At 36.9% G+C, this 19,583-nt stretch overlaps 1 protein-coding gene across 6 annotated transcripts in view; it reads left to right on the forward strand.

Moving 5' to 3' along the window:
* ZMAT3 (zinc finger matrin-type 3) overlaps nucleotides 1–19,347 on the forward strand; it is a 32,789-nt gene extending 13,442 nt beyond the window's left edge. For 4 of the 6 annotated variants that reach the window (XM_027111460.1, XM_027111450.1, XM_027111465.1 and 1 more), the window contains 4 exons: nucleotides 6,811–6,930; nucleotides 9,645–9,811; nucleotides 9,928–10,028; nucleotides 11,960–19,347. In XM_027111460.1, the coding sequence (XP_026967261.1) occupies nucleotides 6,811–6,930; nucleotides 9,645–9,811; nucleotides 9,928–10,028; nucleotides 11,960–12,171 (600 nt within the window). In that variant the 3' untranslated portion in view covers nucleotides 12,172–19,347. Of the gene's footprint in view, nucleotides 1–6,810; nucleotides 6,931–9,644; nucleotides 9,812–9,927; nucleotides 10,031–11,959 lie in introns of those variants that run through there. The other 2 variants (XM_027111478.1, XR_003433695.1) reach the window with 2 other exon arrangements.
* The last annotated feature ends 236 nt before the right edge of the window (nucleotides 19,348–19,583 follow it).

Consider the following 19,583-nt stretch of genomic DNA (forward strand, 5'->3'; position numbering starts at 1 on the left):
TTAATGTCTGGTTTGTCAGTTTTTAATGGTATCCCGACAGTTGCCTATTGCAGAATCAATAGCTTATTCTACTTTCCTCTTTCCTTTTTCTTCCCATTTTTTGTTGCATTATTTCCATTGTACCATAATGTATAATATTTGAACATTGATCTTTCACCCTCATCTTCACCTTTTATTTAGTCTTTGATACAATTAGACATATGAAAATACTTACCATCAGCCTTTTTGCTGAAGTTTTCCCAGTCATTTCTTTGTTGAATGAAGCTCTAATAGGTTTCTGAAGAGTGACTTTTAAGTATTGAATTCCTAAGGTCTTATATATTTAAAACTGTTTTTCTATAGTCTTGACACTTGATATAGGAAGAGTTGGCTGGACATAAAATCCTTGTTTCACACTTTATTTTTTAAAAAATGCTGCTCCATTATTGCCTTGTTTTGCATATTGTGGATGCCATTCTAATTCTTTTGCCTTTGTAAGTTATTTGATCTTTTTGCCTGGAGAGCTTGAGGACTTTTTTTCCTTTGAAGTCTCATACCTTTTAAAAGATCTACCCCAGATTTGACTGTTCTGGGTCAATTTTCCCAGATACCTGGTATGCCTTTTCAGTATGTAGATTCAGATCTTCATTTACTTTTGGACAATTTTAGACAATTTTGGACAATTATAGTTTCAAATATTAGTTTTTCTATTTTTTTTTTGGCCATGCTGAGTGGCATGTGGGATCTTAGTTCCCCACCCAGGGACTGAACCTGCACCCCCAGCACTGGAAGTGTGGAGTCTTAACCACTGGACCGCCAGGGAAGTCCCTCAAATATATTAGTCCCTCAAATATATTAGTTCTGTTTGATTGTTTTGCTTTTCTTCTTCAGGGACTCCAGTTTTACATAAGTTATTCCTTCTTTACTTGTCTTCATTTCCATTGCTTCCTCTCTGACCCATTAAAATTTTTTCTTTGTATCATTTTTATTTTCTTGACCGCTTTTCTGTCTTTCTTCAATGCCTCTTATTACATTTTCATTTGAGTCTATTCTTTGACACTTGTATTTACTCCTCATTTTTGGCATAATTATCTTTTTCTTTCCTGGGTTTAATTTTCCTTCTTTTCATTTCTCATTACGTTTTGCCCATTTTTCTTTGTACATTTTGAATTCCTGATTCAAGGTGATTTTTTATATCCTCAAAGTTTTGTTTGAATACTATATTTAATTCAGTTTGGAGTGTTGTTTTCTTCTGTTTTTTGGTTTTTTTTTTGTGGTACGCGGGCCTCTCACTGTTGTGGCCTCTCCCGTTGTGGAGCACAGGCTCCGGATGCGTAGGCTCAGTGGCCATGGCTCACGGGCCTAGCTGCTTCACGGCATGTGGGATCTTCCCAGACCGGGGCACAAACCCATGTCCCCTGCATCGGCAGGCGGACTCTCAACCACTGCGCCACCAGGGAAGCCCTGTTTTTTTTTTTTTTTTTTTGAGGGGTGGTTCATTTGCTGAGATGTATTGCTTTTTTTGGTAGTAACTTTGTATAGAATTGATTTGTTTTTGTCTATTCATTATGTGGATTTTGGGTAGTTTATGAGATTCTTAATTCAATGGCAACCTCTTCTATCACTGTATCAAAGTCCAGTTCTTTAATAATTTGTGAGGTGGTGTTTTTTTTTTTTTTACAGTGGTCAGGAGAGTGTTTGCATGTCCTCTGATTTTTGCTTTGTTCTGTTTTGTCCTGAAGGACGCTAACTTTTCCTGTTTTGCTTCTTTTCCCTTTCACCTGCCAGTTGCCAAAGGGTGCCTCTCCCTTCCTTTTTGGCTTTTTTCTCCTCTAGAAGCCACTTTGAAGATACCCACTTCAGATCATGTGTACATTTAAGTCCCTCTTCAGCAGTCAGTGACTGGATCATGTTTTAGTATTTATAAAATTAAGGGATTTACTTTTTCTGGTAGTGGTTATAAAGCAATTTTAGGCCTGCTGCTAGCTTCGTCTTTTCTCTGTCCTTCAGTTTTTGCTGGACTGCTCTTACTTACTGTGAAGGCTTGTGGCAGGAGCATGAGTGATTATTCACTGGGATTTAATGTTTTTTCTTTTTCACTTACAGTTATTTTGGAGTCTGGACATTCTGTGGCTTCTAGTTGTATGGAGGACATGGTTTTTGTGCAGTTTTATTTGTTTTTCTTATTGTTCTATATTGTTCATAGAGGATATATGTAGAAATGCAAATCTGGGCAGCCTCTACCTAGCTATCTGAAAGCTCTTGGGCAAATTTTTAACTCTCTGAACTTAGTTTCCTCATATGTAAAATAGGGATAATAATTATACCTACTTGATAGGGATTTTGTGAAGGTTAAATGAGATAATATTTATGAAGTGTTTATAATACTGCCTGTAACATAAGTGCTCAAAATTGTTAATTGCCATTATTATCATTATGTATGGATGCAATATCTGCTCGAATACTACTGTGGATACTGCTTTGGAAATAAAATGCTTGACACTATCTGAAGTTGATCCCTCCTGTAGTCCTGTGTACCTCATCTTCTTCTGCCTTTTTACGGACTATGCTTCTATAGCTATGCTTTAGCTCCTGCATCATCTGTTCTTTTGTTTTTATTGACTTCCTCCTGTTGTCATGCAAAGAAACCTAAGCCATCTTAAAAAAAATCTTCTGTTGATCCATTTCCCCTTCTAACTCTGTACCCTATTTCTCTGCTCCCTGTCATGGTAGAACTCTTCTATATAGCTGCCTATATGGGTTGTCTTCATTTTCACATCTCCCATTCTCTCTCTAAGCCACTTCATATGACCTTTTATCCCCTGCTCCTCTACTGAAGTGGTTCTTACCAAAGTTATTCTTGACCTGTGTCTTTTCAAATCCAAGTATTACTTCTCTGTCCTGACCTGGTGAACCACTCCTTTTTTTGTTATTGGTGTTTTAAAATCATTTTCAAGTCCCTCAGACATAAAAAGTATTTAAAATAATATAATGAACATGTGTATTTGCCATCTAGCTTCAAGAGTGAAAATTATCAATTCAATTGAAGCTGTGTCCTTTCCCAACAGTAGATGCTCCTATGCTCCCAGATGTAGCCACTATACTAAGTTGGTATTTATTGTTCATGCCCCACACTTTTTTGAACTTTTGCTACATATGTATCTTCCTATAAAAAAATGTAGTGGTTTTCATATTTTAACCCCCAGATTAAAATGATTACTCTTACATATCTTCTTTTCCAACATGTTCTTTTTATTCAGCATTTTGTTATGAGAATCATTTATGTTGACACGCATGGCCTAAGATGTGTACTTTCACTACAGTATAGTGTTACATTGTATGAACAGTTTATCCATTATCCTGTAGTTGGACACTTAAGTTGTTTCCACTTTTCAGTGATTACAAACCGTCAAGTTGTTTCCACTTTTCAGTGGTTACAAACCGTCCTTCTGGGAACATTTATTATAGATACCTCCTTATATGTGTGTTTCTGTTTTGTAATACCTGGAAGTAAAAGTTCCTGGGTTAATAATGTATATACCTAGATTCTTCTTTTGAAACACCTTGTTCTAGACTTCCACAATGCCACACTTCTCTGGTTTTCATTTTACTTCAAAACCAGGCATTCTCAATCTCATTTTTCTGGATCCTCATTCTCTACTGCACTATATTGTACCATCCTAGGGCTTTGTCTTTGGCTCTCTTCTCTGTCTTCACGCTTCCCATGATATTTATCAAATGTGATCCAGTCATGTAACTGCTTTGCTTAAAGTCATTCAGAGGCCCCCCTACTGCCTCTAAAGTCTGAGTTCTGTATCATGGACAAAACCATGAATAAGTAGCTCCCTGTGTATATCAATTCCTACCTCTTTTCCAAAGGATCGTGAAGACCATCTCTCCAGCAGACTGGGCCTTTGCTCACACTATTTCCTCTTTCCCAATTTTCTTTCCCCTCACTCCTTACCTGCCTAGTAAACTTGCTCATTTTAAAAGATAACTCACACGTCCCCTTTTCAGGGAAGCTTTCCCTGACACACTCAGGCAGAAGTAAGCCATTCCTTCTCTGTGTTCTCCTAAGCAGTTTGTTCCTTATCTCCACTATAATAGTGATTCATTTATCCAACAAATATTGATTGATTGCCTGCTATATGTTAGAAACTGTTCTAGAAATTGGAGCTATACAAGACAGACAAGGCCCTTATTTTCAAGGAGTCTACATTCCAGAGGGTAGGAAAGAGAAAAATATAAGCAAACATTATTTCAGATAGTGATAAGTAGCACTATGATAAAGTGAGAGCAGACAGTGTGGCGGTGTGATGGAGAGTGTGTGTGGGGAGTGGGTTTGGGCGATGGGGGTGACACCTCAGGTTGAGTGAGATGCTGTTTGAGTTGAGACCTGAAAGATAAGAAGGAGCCAGCCATGTAGAGATTGGAAAGAAGAACATTCTAGGCAGAAGGAATAGCGAGTACACAGGCCCTAGAGTCCATGTGTTTGGCATGTTTAAGGAACAGCATGATGGGCCGTGAGGCAGGAACGTGATGAGGAGGAAGGGGTGCTGTGTGAAATCAAGTCCGAGAATAGACAGGACCAGATCAAATAGGACTTACAGGTAAGAGTTGTGGATTTTAGTTTATGTGTACTGGGAGGCCATCGGAATATTTTAAGTGAGAGGTGACAAGATGTGACTTATGTCTAGAATTGTCAGTATGGCTTCTATGAGGAGAATGCTAGGGGGATGAGAGGGTAGAGCAGAGACCATTAGGAGGTGCTGCCTACTACAAGTGCAAAAAGTTGGTAGCTTAGATTACTGTGGCATTTGAGTGTCCATGGAAAGAAATGGAATGACTTAGGAAATATATTTTGGAGGTAGGCTGACAAGACTTGCTGATGGACTGCATGTGTTGGCTTTAAGGAGGGATGGACTCAAGAAAAGGACCCCTCGGCTTTTCTTGAGTAACTGGGTGGAGAGGAGTGCCATTTACTGACATGTGGATGAATAGCGGTGGTGGCACTGATGAGAAAGTTCTGTGGTGGGGAGGGAACCCAAATTTATGTTTTAGATGTTTTAAGTTGGATATGCCTCTTAAGAATGCAATGTGTGGATCGCACGAAGGCAGTTGGGTATATGGCTCTGAAGGTCAGGGATTGTCTTAGTCTGTTGGGGCTGCTATAAAATTACATAGGCTGGGTGGCTTAGACGACAAACATTTATTTCTCACAGTTCTAAAGGCTGGAAGTCTGAGATCAGAGAGCTAGCATGCGTGGGTTCTGGCGAAGTCCTCTTCCAGATTGCAGACAGGCTTATATCCTTATATGTAAGGATATAAGGAGATCTCCTTATATCGTTACATATAAGGATATAAGGAGATCTCCTTATATCCTTACATGGTGGAAAGAGGGCCGAGGAGCTCTCTGGCCTCTTCTTTAAAGGGCACTAATTAGGCTCTACCCTCATGACCTAATTACCTCCCAAAGGTCCCACCTCCAGATAATCCCATTGGGATTAGATTTCAAAATAGGAATTTTGGAGGGACACAAGCAATTAGCTCATAACAGGGATGGATATAGGTAATTTTGGGAGTCACCAACTTATTGATTATATTTTAAAGCTGGGAAACTGGGTAAAATAACCTAGAGTTTGTGTATAGATGGAGATAAAAGAGGGCTGAGGGTAGTGCATTGGACGCTGCAGCATTTAGAGAATGAGAGGTAGGGAGGTAAGAGGTAGTCATAGAAGACAATAGAAGGAGGGAGTATGAATAGTATGGTGCTTCTTAGAGTTAGAGCATAATGACGGCACAGACGTGACTGTTGTATTTGACTCCTGGAGATCACTGTGACCATGGTAAAAGCACCTTTACAGCATTCCAGTGGCCAAAAGTGGAACTTAGCTCATTCCTTTAACTGCTTATGTATCTGTCTCCTCCTCTAGACCATATGCTAGTCCTATTTATTTCTAGGGCTAAGCATGTAGTAGATGGTGAATAAATATTTGTCTACAGGTTTGGATTTTACAGTGCAGTTTAAAGAGTAATATACGGTTTTACCCTCATTTAGAATGCTTTCAGACCACTGACCCTTCCCACCCGTTTGTATCAGCTCAGCCATAAACTTGTGAATAATAAATTAAACGAAACATGATGAGAGAGGAAAGCCATTTTAACAGAGGTTCACAGTGTATCCTGAAGCCATCATGCTGTACTGAAAAAGGGCCTTGCTTTGGATTCAGAAGGCCTGCCTCAAGGCAGGCCCCATTGCTAGGCCTCCTGAAGGTGTTGGGGGCAAGTTCCCCACACTCCCTGGATTGCAGTTTCTCAGCTGTCATATGTGGATAACATTAACAAATTCCTCTTACAGGATTTTTGTGAGTGGCAAATGAGCTAATGCATATGAAAGTTCTTTGTAAGTAAAAAGATGCTCTGTAAGTGCTATTTTTGTAAAAGTAATTGGATTATCCATTTCATTACTGACTTACAAAGTAGATTAGATCAGAGTGTCATAAAATTCATATTTAGGCAGTGGCATATGAATGGCAACAAGTTGGGAGAGGACACAGATCTGGAAAATGTGGTACTTTTCCAGAAATATATAGGAAATTAATGTCTTTTGGCTTTGTTCTCTTATCGTTCCCAGATAAACTTAAGCATTCTGTTAGAATCAAAGAGTAGTAGACTCTTCTACTTTAAGATGTAATAATCAAATCTAGCTAGTGGTCTGTTTATCCCACTGTTGCGTATCTCTGAAAGAATAAAATTTATTTATTAATGAATACATTAACTCAATTTGACAAATTTTCCTCACAGTGATTTCTCATTTCATGTTACTTCTAGGGTAAAAATCATGGTAAGAAACTCCGAAATTACTATGCAGCAAACAGCTGTCCTCCTCCTGCCAGAATGAGCAATGCAGTGGAACCTGTGGCTACTCCAGCTGTTCCAGTCCCTCCGCAGGTGAGACACGTGTGTCAAGGTGGGCACTGTCCTATGCACAGATGGTCATGGGTAAAATTTGTTGTCTATGTGCCCATCAAGGTACAGTTGAGCAAATATTCCTAAAAGGTCCTACTTAGTGCTTTTAACTCCTTGAACTCCGTGGTGCTGGATTTAATGCATGCAAAAATCCATGAATCCCAAGATTTCTCATTGGCTTTGGTTACGGTGCATGAAATGATGAAACAAAATTATTTCATGAGTCTTTCTCTATGCAGTTCTCAAAATTCTGGGTTAAATGGCCCTGAATGGCTAGGCGAAGCCCTGAATGAGAGATTTTTAAACATTTATATCTCTATCACAGTTAATCCCATTGACTTTATATTTTGCCTTCCAGCAAGATCAGTTTCTTGAGGCTGCCCTTTTCTTACCTCCATGAAGAGAGCCTGTATAAACTCTTTCTGGACTTTGGTATCGTGACACACACTTGAGAGCCAAGTTCCTTTCACTCTTTGGGAGATAGATCAGGTGCTTTGAGGCAAGATATTCCTGTACTTTAGTAGCCTCTGAAGTATGGATGCTACTCTGTCTTTGAAGTATTATTTTTCTATAGGTCATAAATAATAATAAATAATAATCACTTTAATTGAGTACTTACTATGCCAGGTACTCTGCTAAGCACTTTTCATGCATTACTTCATTCAGAGCTGGGCCTAGGGTGAGATGAGGGATGCACTTGACTTAGGCACAGAATTTAAGAGGGAGCCAAAATACTCAGTAATCAAGTAATCAAGATGTGATATTTAAAAAATTCAAAATCAACGTGAAAAAGTCAATGGTGAACAAAATGTCAAAAACTTAAAGACAGGATAAGTGTTATTAATTTTCCTTTTGCCTTAGGCAGCAATGTGGCTTGGCATGGCACTGTTGCTGATCCTGTCTTTATTTAAAAGTTTGATTTTTGTTTTGTTCCTCATTGATTTTTTTGCAATAAGTTTGATTGATAAAAATATTCCATTAAGTATTTTTCTTTTATTCAATTTATTTATTTTTGGCTGCGTTGGGTCTTCGTTGCCGCACGCGGGCTTTCTCTAGTTGCGGCGAGCGGGGTCTACTCTTTGTTGCGGTGTGCAGGCTTCTCATTGCGGTGGCCTCTCATTGCAGAGCACGGCTCTAGGCACGCGGGCTTCAGTAGCTGTGGCTCGTGGGCTCAGTAGTTGAGGCTCGTGGGCTCTAGAGCACAGGCTCAGTAGTTGTGGTGCTCAGGCTTAGCTGCTCCACGGCATGTGTGATCTTCCCGGACTAGGGCTCGAACCCATGTCCCCTGCAGTGGCAGGCGGATTCTTAACTGCTGTGCCACAAGGGAAACTCCCCACTAAGTATTTTTAATCCTGATTGCTGAGTTTTTTGATGCTCCCTTAAATTGTGTGCCCATGGCAAGTGCCTCTCTTGCCTCATTCTTGGCCTGGGTCCTGACTTCTTTTAATGCTTGCAACAAGTCAGAGGTATTGACCTTATTTCTCAAAGTATGATCCATGAGCCAGCAGCATTGGTTTCACCCGGAAGTTTATTAAAAGCCCAGGTAGACTAAGTAACTTGTCCGTCGTGTTACAAATTTTATAAAGTGGTGGAGCAAATGATTTCTCTTGACCTTAGACCTCTACTCCTAAACACCATGGTATAATTTTACTTTTCTGAGTGTCAGTTTTTCAGTACTTACAGTGTGGATAGCAATATCAGCTATTCATGTCCTCATGAGTTTGTGGGGAAAATGAGATATGTTAAAAAGAGAATCAGAGGACAGGAAAATACCCAGAGAGATCTTCAGGCTGAGTAGTTGTCACAGTGCTAATACCTGAAGGCTGCTCTAAAAATGGACAGCTGCTTCCTGTTAGGGACTGTTTTCAACTGGCTCCACCCTCCTGGGCAAACAGCCTTAGGCTTCTTTCATAGCATAGCCCTTTGTGATTTTTGAAAACAGTTATCCTGTCCCCAGAAAAATCTTCCCTTCCAGGTGAAACAGTGCTATTTCCTTCAGCTGGTCCTGATATGATATGCTTTCCAGATTCTTTATTGTATATTTTATTCTTCTTTAGCCAAAATCTAATGTGTCATGTTTTGTTAACCCAGCAATACTTACTGAGTTCATACTGTTGTCCAGGCACTGTGTTAGGTTTCCCTTAACTCATTGTTTCCCAACCTGAATACAATTGTCTGGATCTGCTGGTTATTTCCCCCCTAATTATATTATATCTGTAGCTAATTTATAGACTCTGAGGACAGGGGCTCATTTTTAAAATACATGTATGTATATCACTTTTGCATTAGGTAGCAAGCCCTATAAACAGTAGGCATTCAGTAAATACTTGTTGATGGATTCTGGGAGGACTTTGTTCTTTCTGGTAATGTGATTTTAAGCCTTACCTGTACTGCCCTAAATCTTCCATATTGGGTTTTTAAACTTCTTTTCTAAAATTTCTTCAATGGAGATAGCAATGAGGCATTCATCAGTTTGGTACACAGGTGATTGTAATGCAAAACCACGATTGTCTCCCAGCCATTTTTTCTTTTTTTCTTTCTGGAATGAATTATTTCCTGTCCTTATAAAGCTGAGTGTTCGTGGTCATGCCATAACGTTCGGTTATTTTTCAACTCTTAGAAGGAAGGAACTTTGAGGAGAAGAAGAGAGTAAAGTGCACATTTTTAAACCTTGTTTCTCGTGTCTTTGCTGTCAGATGAGCTCCTTTAAGCCAGGAGGCAGAGTGATTCTGGCCACAGAGAATGATTACTGTAAGCTCTGTGATGCCTCCTTCAGTTCTCCGGCTGTGGCCCAGGCTCACTATCAAGGGAAGAATCATGCCAAGAGGCTGCGGCTGGCGGAAGCTCAGAGTAACTCATTCTCGTAGGTATTGCTGTTTTCTCTTAGGCCAGCGTGTTATGTGAGACTGTCTCTAGAGAGAAAAGAGTTGAAAGGGATCCTTGTTTAGAAGTCTCACTCTTAAAATTTCTCTTCTCCAGAGAATCCTCAGAGATTGGTCAACGGCGGACCCGGAAAGAAGGGAATGAATATAAGATGATGCCTAATAGGAGAAATATGTATGCAGTACAGAATAATTCAGGTATTCTGTGGATTTCCACATACCTTCACTACATTCTGCAAATGGTCTCCTCTATTTTTATTTCCTTTAATGGTAATAGATAGCCCTGAGAATTTGGGGTTAGCTGTTGTTTTGTGGAATTGGTCTAGTGGTTTTTCAAGCTGGTGTTTATTTCAGGTCTTATTTATTTATTTCCTATTTAGAGTATTATTTGTTTTGATTTTAAACCAAGTCTATGTTTTAAGGTCTCTTATAGTACCTTTATGTTTCTTCTGGTATTTGTCAGCTGAGACATTTAAATGCGTCATAAAAATGGGCTGTTTGGTTTAAAGTTGCACCATATTAAATCCCCATTTATTGGGGAAAATAAAAATTATAGCAGTGGTGTTCAACCAGGATAGTGACTCAGATTATCTGGGGAGTTTTTATAAAATACACATGGCTGAACCATGACTTAGAGATTTTCAATCAGTAAATTTAGAGTGGTACTCAGACATATGTGTGTTTTGAAAATGCTCCCTCAGTGATTCTGATATATACCTTCAGTTCAGAATTACTAGTTTTTAGGAATATTTCCTGCATTTTCTGATTACCTTCAGTAGGGGGAGTAGGACTGAGCAGTCCCTCATCCTTTCCCTACCCCAGCCTCCAATGCATACATATATGAGCAGAGGTCACTCATGTGAACAGTAAAACAAACAACAACAACAAAAAGCTAATTGGAAAGGCAAGAGAAGCATAGAAAAAAGGGACATATAGAAAGCACAATGTAATAAGATTAATGAAAATCTACACATATATCAGTAATTGCAATAAATGTAAACTTACTAAAGTCCCAGTTAAAAGACAAAGATTTTAAGATTAGGTAAAAAATATTCAGCTGAAATGAAGGAAGCTGAGGTAGGTCTCTTAATATTAGATTAAAATAACTTTAGGATAGAAGGTGGTTTAGACTTATGTTCTCTGATCAGAGTACAATTAAATGAGATGTCAATAATAAAAATATAAAAAAGCAAACAAAATTTTTATGTGTTTGGAAGTTTTTAAACATTTCTAAATAACTCATGGGCCAAAGAAGAAATCATACTGGTGATGGAGAATTCTTAGACCCAGATAGTAATAAAAATACATCAATATTTGTAGCATGCAGTTAAAGTAACATTTTGAGAAAAGCCTTAAATGTTTATTATTATAGTAGAAAGGAAAAGCAGAAAATGATTGAGCTAATGGTCCAACTTAAGAAGTCAGTTACGTAAAGAAAAAAATTATCAATAATTCCACCATTTTTGTATACATCATTCCAATTCTTTGTGTATGTTACTTCTGTAAAATGGAAATGTAATCATATTTTGTGATATTTTTATTTTACTTAATAGCACATTATAATCAAATATTGTTACTAAAGAGTTTTCTATAACCTTGTTTTTAGTGACTGTATAGTTTTTCATTGCATTCATTACCATGATTTTTCGAGTTATATTTTTGGATCTTTCCTTTCCCCTCACCCTCCCAAAAAAGCTTTTATAAACTCTGATGAAATAAATGTCCTTGCTCATAAATCTCTATGCAAAAATTCTCAACATTTTCTTAGTATAATTCTTAGAATTTTTGGATTAAAGAATTAGCATAATTATACAGATTTTTATATAATTCTTGGAAACGAAAGTATTTTTTAAATTATATTTACTTTTCAGAGACATTGCCATTTAGAGTTTGGGTCTGGCTCTACAGTAACATTTCTGACGATAGTTGGAGGAATCATTTTAGCTTTTTAGGTTGAACCTGTATAGAATTGTAATTTAAAACACCCATTAACTTTACATTCTTTTAAAGCTAGGAATCTGTGAATTTTATACTTTGAGCTTAGAATTACAAATTACGGTGATAATTGGTCAGACCACCATTCACTTAGTATGCTGAAGTGAGTACATTACTTTTGCCTCTTGCTTTAGCAGGTCCTTACTTCAACCCCCGCTCTCGGCAGAGAATTCCACGTGATCTGGCCATGTGCGTTACTCCAAGTGGCCAGTTTTACTGCTCCATGTGTAATGTTGGGGCCGGCGAAGAAATGGAATTCCGGCAGCATTTAGAGAGCAAGCAACATAAAAGCAAGGTGTCTGAACAGCGGTACAGGAATGAGATGGAGAATCTGGGATATGTATAGTGATTGTCATATTCAGATAGAGCAGCTTGTCCTGCCTGTTGTTTGCCTTCTGTCAACATGTTCTGCTTTGTGGTTCTTTTGATATGAGTACATTCCTCTGCTTAATGTTAATACACCTAACCTGCAGTGGTACCACAAGGTGTCAAAACTGGGGAAGGAAGAGAACATGCTTAAGTCATGATGCTTTTTCAGGTCAGTTGTGTTGAGCTGCTTAAAGCCTGTGACCTACCTACCCCATGAGAAATAACTTTTTATCTTGACCAAGTTCTGGTCAACTAGTAGCCTGACCACTTAGAGCTTTAGCTATTTAAAAACTTCATCTTTTTCTGCAATTTTAGTGTTACGTACTGCTAAATAAATAATTTTATTGAGTTCTTGCTTCAGATCATAGTAAAAACAGGTAAGCAAAGATTTTAGTTTCTTTGGAATCACCATCTCAACTCAATGCATTGTCAGTAGGATATACTATGTAAAACTGCATTCGAGTCCTTCCCAGGACAGTTTTTCTCTTTATCATGTCCTCCAATTATTGAAATGCAGGTTTTCTTGGATTCAGACAGTTCTAATGTGCTTGTGTACTTCCAAACAGTGAAACTTCATTTCCAGTTGTGAATTTCACAAATTTAAATTCACCTTCTTCCCACCTCTTTTCTTCCCCCAGTTGAATTAGCTTATCCAATAAGCTCATTTTCATGCCCCAGCTATGTTGTGGGTTTTCCAAGCCTCACATTTGAATATCCAATGAGTTTAGAATAGATGTGACTTAAAAAAAATATATACGTTTTTTTCAGTTAGTTTTAGGAAATGAAATGTGTTTGATATTTCAATTTAGAGTTACTTGATGATAATAACATGTACTTATATGATGGTCTCAACTGTAAGTTCAGATCCCTTGATGTTTGTTTTGGTAGATTTTTTAGGTAAACAGATCCTTATGTTTTACTTACATTCTTCTTTGTCTTGCTAGTTTGTTGACTGTCCTGAAAAATACCACACCTTTACTATTTCTGAGATAGAGAAGAATTGTTTTAAAAAGTTAATCAAATTTTAGTATCATCATTTCCAATAGAAAAATACCTGAACTTTGGTATTATTCTTTATAATCTAGCTTCCTTGAAGATAATAAAAATATATTATAGATTACTTTCATATCTGATAATTTCAACAGCATTATTATTTTTGTTCTTTGTTTTTAAAATGAGAAGCTCTAGTGTTATATCTAGATTAAATAATGGAGGATTCTACGAACTTTCATTAACCATATTTTACATATTTACTATATTTACATGGATAAGACTGGTGCTCATCCATACTTCTTTTGAAAGGCCATGTTCACCAGGTAGTTTATATTGAGCAGTATCTGTGTACTATGGTAAATTCACTTTTGATTGCTTATATTATTAATTAAAAATAAAACTCCTATTTTTCCTTGAAAATTCTGTAGGCAAAGAGATGAGAAGAAGGAAAATTATAATCATCATTCCTCTCCTTTAGTACTTCTGAACAATTTTTAAATACTAGACCCATATTTAAAATTAAGTTTTGTGATTAACCTCTGGTACACCACCAAGTTGCCCTTCTGTTGAAGTGGTGGTTTTTTTAAAAGTAAAATTGCTTAGTAATTTTATTTTCTCCCAGAAACAAAAGAATGAAATAATATTCTGTTGAGGTTCTATGTAGACCTGTGACTCTTAGTATAATAACCCTTTTTGTAGTAATCTATAAAGTATAATTGATTATTTTAGGGCAATTTAGAGCTTATCTTATTGGTCAGTAGGTTACTCATTTTGCTGCTAAGTATAATTTTTTGGTAGATTTTAATATGACAGTTCTGGCCACATGGTTCTGTGATTATTTAAAGATCTCATTTTTTCCCCTCTCTGTATGTGTGACTATATATATGTATACACATGTATAGGTATGTGTGTGTGTATATATATGTATTTATATGTATACACACACATATATGTATAAAACTATGTACATATAGCTTTATGTGATACCATAGAGAAGATTTCATTGAATCCTTAGATAACAGTAAAAGATTGTGGATAAAAATTTACATTTTATAAAAGTGGCATTCATCCACTTTCGGTTTTTCCTTTGCAGATAAAATTAAAGGAAGGATTCCCTCTACTCTCCCCACGTAACAATTTCATTATATATATATAACAGCAGTGGACTTAAGGCCTTAATGTTTTTCCTGGCCTTGCATATTCAGGTTTCTCATCTCAGTGCCCTTAATGGATGTTATGAATCCATAAACTCATTTTCTTTTAAAGAAAAAAGTTAGATTTGTAGTGTTAATTCTTACTTGTTATATTTCTTTGCACTAAAAAAGAGTGATGTGTTTGTTTTATATGACACTTTAAATACCATATTGCCTACAATAGCTGGGTTTGCTCCTTAATTTCCAAACTCTAGGAAGTTGATAAATAACTTCTATGATCATTTATAAAGGTTACATACACGTCCAAAAAAAATCACACATCTCTGTGACAGTAGGTTATGTTTTGAGCTTGTTACCTTGCAATATTCTCCTGTGTTCCATAGGTGAAACAAAGTGTGACAAAGGTGTCAGAAAGGAAATGCCTAAATAAATACATCCCTTCATGGTACAATTTCTCATACTCATGCATTCCTTACAGACAGTGGGTTTTTTTCCCCTGTCAAAGAAGGCTGTTGTTACTACTGCAGTCAGTGATACGTGATCTCATTTGGTTTCATTTAGTGAAATCGAGTCCTGCTCTTTATTGTGCTTTAGAATTTGCACTCTGTGCTCCCCAGGAATCATGTTGGTATCTTTTTATATTCTGTATATAAGGACGGACAGAGGCCTAACCAATGGAAAACCTTTAGTCAAGTAAGTAGATTCCAGTAATCATCTGCAAGAAGAACTCAGAGCATCAACGTCTCTTTTCTCTGTGAATATCTTTGTGTAAGTTGTCATTCAAAAATCAGTGTTCGAAGATAACAATTAGAAACTCTTCTAAGATATCGAGGGCAAGAAGTTGTGAAGGAAAAATTTTGGTGTTCCAATTAAAAGATTGGATTGCTTATGCCTTCGAAGTGTTTTTTCAAAAATGTTCAGCTACAGAACCGAGTGTGCCATGTTATCCTTTGGACCCTACACTGAAAACACTGTGTTGGTCTTGTCTTTGTGTATCACGTACTACAACTTGTAAATACGTGCATGTTGTTTATGACGTTCGTCTGCTTGTCTCTTATTGCACGGAATTCCGCAAGGTGAATACTTGTTTTATACGATTCATTTAGAAAAAGTTCTGCCTCCAACTTCTCCTCCCTATTGCCCCTTTTCATTAGTTGGTAAACTTAGAAAACCATTTAGAGTTTTTGAAACCCTGAGATTGAATGAAGAACCATGGCTATCAGAGATCATCCCCATGTCCCTCTTACTTAAACAACTAAAAGGAAAGCATGAGATCTTCCACTTTATTTTACAGAGCTGTTCTCCAGTACTGGTGTGCTTGCTTGTAGCTACACTATCTACACTTTGAACAAGGATAAAAGGATATATGTATATATCTATATCTGGTTAAATCTTCCTCTGTAGATAGATTAGTGGTGGGATTAATGATTCCTTCACTCCTGAATTGGCTGGGATTATGAGCAACGACAGTTTGAGGACTATCCAGTGACCCATGTGAAACGAGTCTTGCTTGTGTCAGGGGAGACAGGTAACTGTTCTACATAATATCCTCTACAGAGAGGCCTAGGAGTGATGGATTTGGAAGCTAATCTGTTTTGTTTCCTCAATGTCAGAACTGGAAGGCTGGAAGTACCTTCTAAAAAAACTTGTTGGGACATGTACTAAAGACAATAGAGCTGCTTCAGAGATAGAGAAATGTTTTGTCAGTATAGGCAAAAGTTTAATGCAGGCTTTTGAACAGATATTTTAAAAATACTCCACCTTACCAACTTTTTTTATTTAACCAGCAAAATCTCCCTTCAGGAGCTTCAGGCATCATAAAGAATGTTTTGTTGTTGCTTTAGTTTTTTGGTGGTGGACCCCTGCCATTGTGAGCTATTACTGTCAATCTAACTGAATGGACAAATAGCTGTGTAAATAGCTTCTCATATGATATTTCTACTGATAGCTGTTTGACTTTGCCTTCTTGTTATGAATGGGAGGATCATTTATCAACTCCCTTTCTGGGTAGCTACCAAAAAAAACCGGCTTATGGTACCATGTGACCCTGTCTTTGATAAGCCCAGAATATGAGTGCCTTTAGCAAGTTTTAGCATTTCACAGAGAGAAGAGATGATAGAATTATTGCCATTAATCACGATTCATAAAACAGGAGCTTGGAATAACAAAGCTTTATGCGCATTCTGTGTTCTACATCTTTTTTTTTCTTTATGCAATCTCAATTTGATGTTGAGTAAGACTGTATCATTATTGATCAGGAACCATACATCCTGAAAATGAATCCAGTTGTCCCAGGCTGGCAACAGTCATTGATTTTTGTTTTTCGCCTTGATCTGTGTTACATTTATATTTAGTGAACAGTAGTGTGGTGGATTGGGAGAGCTTGATATTGAAGTCTGGAAAAACTTTATTCCAGTGTCTTTTTCAAACTTATCTAATACTGTAGAGAGGATAGAATTATGTATTTGCAAATGAAGTGTGTGAAGAGACTGTCTTCACAATACTTATTAATTGTGCTAGTTCGTCTCTACATTAAAAACAGGCATCTTCACAAATCAGGTTCAAGGTGTTTTAAAGCAAAATTTTCCTTGCTTCAATTAATTTAAAATTTTAAATTGCCTGAGTACTTTGAGTCTTTAAAACACACTGCTAAATTAATTTTATTGTAGAAATATTAACATTTTTCTTGACATTTTATTATGAAAAATTTTAAACATAGAGTTGAAGAATTTTACAATACACTACCACTAGATTCTACCATCAACATTTTCCAGTACTTGTATTACTGCGTATCTGTCTATCCCTCTATTTATCCATCAAACAATGGAGTTTTAAAAAAATACACATTTTAATGTAAATTTCAGACATTTTCCTTAAACACTTTAGCATAGGTGGCATTAACTGTAGTTTAATATTTGTCTGCATATTAACATCTTTTAAAAAGCTGTGTATGAAGTTGAAAACCTGAGCCAATTAAAATATGTCCTTTTCTCCTGTGGACTTTAGCCTACCACTTTCAGTTTCTGTATGTGCTTAGAGTGAGGGAAGACGACTCCTTTTCAAACTGAAGTTTTCTGGTGTTGGTCGTTTTAAATGCTAATTGTCATACATTTTAAAGCTTCATGACAAGAACTTTTTCTTTACCCCTCCTCTTATGATGTATTTTTGCTGAACTATGCAGCTTCTTTAGAAAACTGTAAGTTACTGATTGGGGTTTATTAAATCAGCTATACCTCATTTCAATCTACTGCTGCTTTTCTCCGTGGTATCACTTCTTTTACTACTTTCACATGTTCTACCAGAAAGTAGAGAGGAGTAAAGAGTCAACCCCATAGACTATTAGCTGTTTTAATCAACTCTACAGGAACAGATTGAGTAGTTTAGAAAGTAGAACCATTAATTTATCTAAAGCCTTTGACTTCCCTGAGAATTGTAATTGCCCGTGCTTTCTCTTAGCCATAATTAGCAGAATTAAAAATGATTGTACTGTACGATGAGTTGTTGAAATTGTGAGCCTTAGTAACCATCTTCAGCTTTACTCTAGTACTGTTTAGGAAAAAGTTTTGACCTATGCCTTTATTTTTATGCCAATTTTTTTGTGGACAAAATGGGAAGAATTTAAGTGACTTATTGCAGGTCATGAAGATTCAGCGGGTAAGTCAGAACTGAAACGTCAGTATTCCTGATGCATGTTCTTGTGCTTGCTTGATAAAATTCATGGCTTTCAAAATTACACTTCCTTTGGGGCCCTTAAAATGAAAATATGTATTTTTACTAATTAGACTTTCACTTTTAGACATTTCACAGTTCTTTGAACTTCAAGATTTTTCCATGGTCAGAGTTCCTCATTAAGTCAATGCAACTGCTAAAAATCTCACTAACAATACAGGTTTTATCAGATTTCCTTTTGCATTATATAACTTTCTTGATTCATTCATAACTCTTTCTATGTAAGTGCTTAAGTGACCCCCTCACTAGTGAAAATAAATGTTCTATATCGCTGATTATATGTATATTCTCTACATGATATATTTTTTTAAGGAAAAGTAACCCCATGTGTCTGGATGAACGATATTACCCTAGGGCAAAGCACATATAAAGCAGTTTATTTCTACTCTGAAAAATCTGGCATTTATGGGAACAAAACTCTTTTAGAGTGGCTGGTCATTGTTTTGCCTTCTTTTGGTACTTGAGCATATTTCTGTGGTTTTGTAAATTAGTGTGTCGTTTTGTAAGAATTTCATGTTATTCTGTATTAATTGGTGTTCACCTTGTGGTATCCTCGGCTGCCGTAATAATTTACTTTGGATATGGTGTGTCTGCTTTGAAATGCCTTACTAGAGTATGTCAGACTCTGCTCTAAAGCATTTCATGTATCTGCTAGGACAATAAGTTGCCTCTCTTGGATGTATGCTCTAGATCCAGAAGCAAAACTGATTTTGCTTTCACTGTTAATGTTGCATTTTAGCGCATTGTTTTAAATTAGAGAATAAAATCGTGGAAAACCAAGGAGGCTTTAGAACCCTTCATTTAATGGCATGGCAAACTTTTAAAACTGCTTTTACTGTTTCACTAGGACAAGGTCTCTGGTAAAGGATATAGCTAAAAAATGCCAGCCAACACTGTATGAAATTGGGATTGTTTCCTACAATTTTCCCTAAATGTCATACAGGGGTTTAACATCTGTATATGCTGTATATGCTATGTGCCAGTCACCACTTTGGAAATCTGTTTGTGTTCTGAGGCTACATAAATGACAAAAGTGTCATGGGATTAAAACCACTCAACTGTGAATTGTGAAACTGAAATTGCTCTTTTGGTTTTATTTTCTTCAGCATATTGGATAGAGAAATCTGAAAGTTATTTAAAATTTACACTGCTTATGTTGATGGCTCATTTTGGCTGTGTATACTCACTTATGTATTGATTTCTGATAAAGGCTTGACATTATTATAACAGTCATTTTGCGTTCAATTTAATAAAAGAGTTTCTGAGTCTTGTCTGCACATCATTTGCTTATGAGTTGGAGATCAAGGAAAGAAGGTAGATTGTCAGCACTGAGATGCTGAGGTGTTATTTTTGATGCAGATGGTTGATGGCTGTGGATTCATCAGTCTGCATGTACTCCACCACCTGCTTCTTGAACTCATGCAGAGTATTGTCAGCTACTTGGGCTTGCAGTAGAATTGACTCAGCTGCCCACACTACCTACCCCTTTCCCCCATCACTGGAGTTCACCTGG

The sequence above is a fragment of the Aethalodelphis obliquidens genome, unplaced genomic scaffold (assembly GCF_003676395.1).
Source record: "Aethalodelphis obliquidens isolate GAN/ISIS:26980383/991018 unplaced genomic scaffold, ASM367639v1 scaffold1, whole genome shotgun sequence".
Lineage (NCBI taxonomy): Eukaryota > Metazoa > Chordata > Mammalia > Artiodactyla > Delphinidae > Aethalodelphis > Aethalodelphis obliquidens.